This window comes from Mustela nigripes, chromosome X (assembly GCF_022355385.1).
Source record: "Mustela nigripes isolate SB6536 chromosome X, MUSNIG.SB6536, whole genome shotgun sequence".
Lineage (NCBI taxonomy): Eukaryota > Metazoa > Chordata > Mammalia > Carnivora > Mustelidae > Mustela > Mustela nigripes.
The window spans coordinates 109,926,043-109,931,206 of NC_081575.1; the positions used below are offsets into that span (position 1 = coordinate 109,926,043).

The 5,164-nt window shown below is 43.4% G+C and overlaps 1 protein-coding gene across 1 annotated transcript; it reads right to left on the reverse strand.

The window, feature by feature from the left end:
• Window positions 1-1,343: 1,343 nt before the first annotated feature.
• LOC132006872 (gap junction alpha-1 protein-like) lies at window positions 1,344-2,883 on the reverse strand. The gene is given in 1 exon segment (XM_059384947.1): window positions 1,344-2,883. A coding segment is annotated over 1 exon segment (1,020 nt). The 5' UTR covers window positions 2,771-2,883; the 3' UTR covers window positions 1,344-1,750.
• Window positions 2,884-5,164: the final 2,281 nt, after the last annotated feature.

Sequence of the window (5,164 nt, forward strand, 5' to 3'; positions counted from 1 at the left end):
GTGTGCCCGTACTCTCCCCTTCCTTCCACCCGGTGGGGTGGGAAGAAGCTTCTGAGGAAGAGTAGATCAATCACTTAAAAGAAAAAAAAAGAAGCTACATTTCTTGCACATCTAAGTAGTGGGAGTTCTGTAATCCTGCTATATATGATTAAAGATACTAATACTAAAACCTTCTGTAATGGAATCAATGCAATTCCATTTCTAAAACTCTAGTAGATTCTGCTTAGATTAAAATGTATCAAAGAAGAGTTCAAAAGACTAGGAAAGGGGCACCTGGGTGGCTCAGTGGGTTGAAGCCTCTGCCTTCGGCTCAGGTCATGGTCCCGGGGTCCTGGGATCGAGCCCTGCATCGGGCTCTCTGCTCAGCGGGGAGCCTGCTTCCTCCTCTCTCTCTGCCTACTTGTGATCTCTGTCAGATAAATAAATAAAATCTTAAAAAAAAAAAAAAGACTAGGAAAGATGAATGCAGCTAGAAACTCCGAGGAGGCAAACAAGCAGGTTGCGCTCTTAAAATTTTATTAGATAAAGGACATTCTCGAGAATATATGATGGACAAGGTCTACATTTGCATTTAATAAAACTTAACATGACATTAGTCTAATGTGAAATGTTAAACCATTTAGTGTACAGAACTGTTTATGTAGCTGTCGTGCAAGAACAAAGTATAAAGCTCAGCATTTTCACCATCTGTTTTAGAAAAGTCATTTGAATAAACAGATTTCTTTAGTATATATTTCCAACACATTAGTTACATAGGTAAGACTCAAACCTTTTTCAACCTTTCTTGCATTCCAAATAAAATCTTAGTACAAACATCATAAACACTGGCCATCCAAAAGACTGCCTCCCAAAACTCATGAACAGAATATGAGTTCTAAAATAATGCTTATTACGTGGTTTATTAAGTAAAATAAAGCCAAGAACTATCAGTTACTGTAAAATTCATGTAAGATACACATTTAATAGTCCAGCTCTACGCATTCCTTTTTAAGTTTCTCACACTGAGTGCTGTTTACACAACTAAAAGTTTATTATGCAAGTATCAGTCATTACATTTCAAAACAAGGACATCATCCCTGACACCTTTCTATAAAAGAAAAAAAAAATCACAGTGAATAGAACCAGTATCCGTAATAAACTAAACTGGGTAAAGGGGGGGCACTTTGGGGAGGGAAGAGTGTTTCACTTTCACAGTTGGAATGAGGTAAACATCATTCGGCCCACACCACGAAATCCATGAGAAAGGATGAAACCTGATCCCTGCATTACTTTAAAATCCCATGTTTATGAGTTTATATTGCATTTGCTTATACCAATACATGACAGATATCTATCACTTTCATATACATTGAACCATTCTCAGGAAATAGGGGAGAGAAAAAGTCCTTACTAATACACCACCTAAAGCAACTTTTACTTAGAATGTAAATTCTTCGAGTCAACCATTTCAAATACCAACTGTGTTCCTCCATCAATCCCCGGTTTCTCCTCTCCTATCCCAGACCCCCTCGTCCCAAAAGAACCCATTAGGTCTGTTAAGCCTCATAACTGACATGGCTGAGTACCACCTCCTCTGGAACAAAAGTACACTCTCCACCGTACCTTCCTTTTCTTTAACAGCTGAGCAGAATCATAATGCTTTCAGGCGTATGTCTAGATCGCTAGGTCATGAAGGCTGCTGCGGGCAGAACTGCTGGCTTTGCAGAACGGCTGCTGCTCTACAATGACTACTGCCCAGTAACTACTTTTGTCATGCCCTCCCCCCACCAAAATTCTGCTTATGGGGGAAATCAAAAGGCTGTGCGTGCAAGTCAGAGGGGGTGATTCCCCCCAGCCCTATTAGATCTTGCTATGCTTTCTGTTTAGCATGGGTTTGCTCGTTTCCTTGTTTACTGTAACTGCGGCAGGAAGAACTGCTCCTGTTTCCAGAGGCCGCCCTGTCGATGGGAAGGGACATGGAGGAAAGAGGAGCAACCGATGAAGAGTCAGTGGAGGGGCTTGGCAGACCAGATGTATCAAGGTAAGACTCACTCTCTGGATCCTTCACATGACCCTTTAAGCCCCTAAAGAAGACACAGAACAACTCCATGATGTTCAGAGCAAGAGACACCAAGGACACCACCAGCATGAAGAGAATGAAGATGCTTTTCTCTGTGGGGCGAGAGAGGAAGCAGTCCACCTGATGCGGGCAGGGGTCTCGTTTGCAAGTGTAAACCGCATTCAGGCTGAATCCATAGATGTACCACTGGATCAGCAGGAAGGCCACCTCAAAAACAGACTTGAAGAAGACACTAATGGTATAGACTCGCAGCAGGCCCCTTCTCATTTTCACCTTACAGTGTTCTTCAATGCTACACTTGAACTTCTTGACTTCGATTTCGACTTCCTGCAAGTGCACGTCCATGTTGGCACCATCGTTCTGAGTGACTCTGAGTTCCTCCCCTCTCTTTTGCAACTTCTCTTCCTTGCGTATCATGTGGAATACGTGCGCCAGGTACAAGAGTGAGGGGAGGGACACAAATATGATCTGCAGGACCCAGAAGCGCACATGAGAGATCGGAAAGGACTTATCATAGCAGACGTTTTCACAACCAGGCTGCCGAGTATTACAACGAAAGGCAAACTGCTCATCTTCCCAGGCTGACTCAACAGCTGTCCCAAGTAGCAGGATTCGGAAAATGAAAAGGACGGAGAGCCACACCTTCCCTCCAGGGGTGGAGTGAGCTTGAACCTTATCAACAAGTTGGCCTAAGGCACTCAAGTCACTCATGCTGCCTGTTGGCTGTTCTTTCGCTTAAAAGAAGTGAAGAAGGCACACCAAGTGATTGCACTCCTTGGAGGATGAAGTAAAATGGAAAAGTAAGTTCGAGTACTCAACACTTTCCAAAGTTTCAAAGTCTGCTGCACCCTTTGGTCCCTTCCTCACTCTTCTTCCTAAGGAAAGATAACTGCTGAAACCTAATAAAAGCTTATGTGGATTCATTTCCACACATGGTGAGCAAATACGCTTAAGTAAGGATGTACACATATCAATAATGGGACAAATTACATAAATGAGGGGACTCAGGGGCACCTGGGTGCCTCAGTCAGTTAAGCAGCTGCCTTCACCTCAGGTCATGATCCCAGGGTCCTGGGATCGAGCCCCTCATTGGGTGCCCTGCTCAGTGGGGAGTCTGCTTCTCCCTCTCCCTGCTACTTACCCTGCTTGTGTGCTCTCTCTGTGTCAAATAAATAAAATCTTTAAAAAAAAAAAAAAGAGAGAGAGAGAACAACACATCTAAAGGTTTACTTCAATTCCAGAATAAAGCAATCTCCAAAGATGAAGACTGAAACACAGAAACTAATTAAAAATTCACATGCATATATTGACTAATTCATCTTCAAACGTTATCCGGGCCATCACTTCCCAAGTAGGGAATGACAGGGGTGCCTGGCTGGCTCAGTGAGTACAGGATGTGATTCTTGATCTCGGGGTTGTAAGTTTAAGTCCCGTGTTGGTGTGGAGACTGCTTTAAAGGGGGAGGGGGGACCAAATATATAATGATATTCATCTGAGCATTATTTATTCAGTACCTACTAGATACCAGGTACTATATGGGATACTGGTCCCTATGGATGAGTAAAACAGAATTCCTGTACTTGTGCAACTTGCAAGTAACTAAAGGAAACAGATCGTTAAAAGTACAATATTTTAGGGATGCCTGGGGGGGCCCAGTCAGTTAACTATTTGACTCATGATCTCAGCTCAGGTCTTGATCTCAGGATTGTGAGTTCAAGCTGCACTGAACTCTGAGGAACCTACTTTTAAAAAAAAAAAAGTACAGTATTTTATTAAACCTAAGACACAACTGATTATAAGATAAACCATTATGTTACTTACCATTTAGAAAGCGATCAAGGCATCCAGTGTTAAGAGGTGCCTCAATTTCAGAAACGTGAGGGGAAATGTACATTTTAGAATCAGTGAAAAAGTCTAAATGAATATAGAATTGCAATTTTAAGTTAAGTGCTAAGAAGTTTTAAAAAAAAAAGGTACTGACAGAAGTTAACTCAAGGAAATGCAGATCAGTCTGTATAGAGTCAGCCAGGCAAAGAGTCTGAAAACTATCAGCTGTGATGGAAGCCAGCACAGGCAAGGCTCTGAGAGAACTCACTGGACTCCGGGAGCTCAGCGGCAAGCAAACTGGTTAGTAGGTATCAAGCAGAGGTAGCACAGCCCAAGACTGGCGCTGGAGCAGGCTGCCTCAGGCATCTGCTTAGCAGCAGCAGAGACACCCAGGAGCAGAAAGCATGATTATACTGTGATAGTAGGGCAAGACTGAAGCTGAGGGGAAAATTACTAATGGCGGTTCAGGAGCTCTAGGGGTCTGTAGGAAGGCTGACACAACTGAAAAATGTACAGAGCACTACAGGGATGAGGGTTCTGTAATAAAATGGGCAGCAAGGGAGTTTTTGGTGGTGACAGAAAGAGAAGATGTCAAGAATCATGGGGGTGATCCTGAGTCTCTCTCCTAGAGAGGGTAATGGATGATCAATCCTGGCACTGTGGTCCTGAATGCTGTGGTGAATGAAGGGACATGTTGTAAGGGTAGCTGCCAGCCCAGTTAGCATAAAGTAGCAAGATCATGTTTGTCCCCCCCCACCACCCCCCCACCCCCGCAAAAGAGGAACTCCAGCTCCCTCTTTATCTGGAAATTGCAAGTCGATATCCAGCCAACAGAGGCCTCAACTTAAATCTTACTTACTGAATGTGAACCACTATCTCCATTGAAATGGGAACACATGAAAGCTTTTCTGTTAAGACCCAGTATTAAGTGCCCCTACTGAAGACCTGCTCTTCTTTCTCCATTACCTCCTGATAGCCCTATTTCTTTTTTCTTTTTTTAAGATTTTATTCATTTATTTGACAGAAAGAGAGATCGATCACAAGTAGGCAGAGAGGCAGGCAGAGAGAGAAAGGGAAGCAAGCTCCCTGCTGAGCAGAGAGCCCAATGCGGGGCTTGATCCCAGCAACCTGAGATCATGACCTGAGCAGAATGCAGCAGCTTAACCCACTGAGCCACCTAGGCGCCCTCCGAGAGCCCTATTTCTTTATAAGAAATGTCTGTAAGCAAAAGCCTAAGCAAAGGTTTCTGCCTCTAATTCAAATCATGCTAGAAGAATG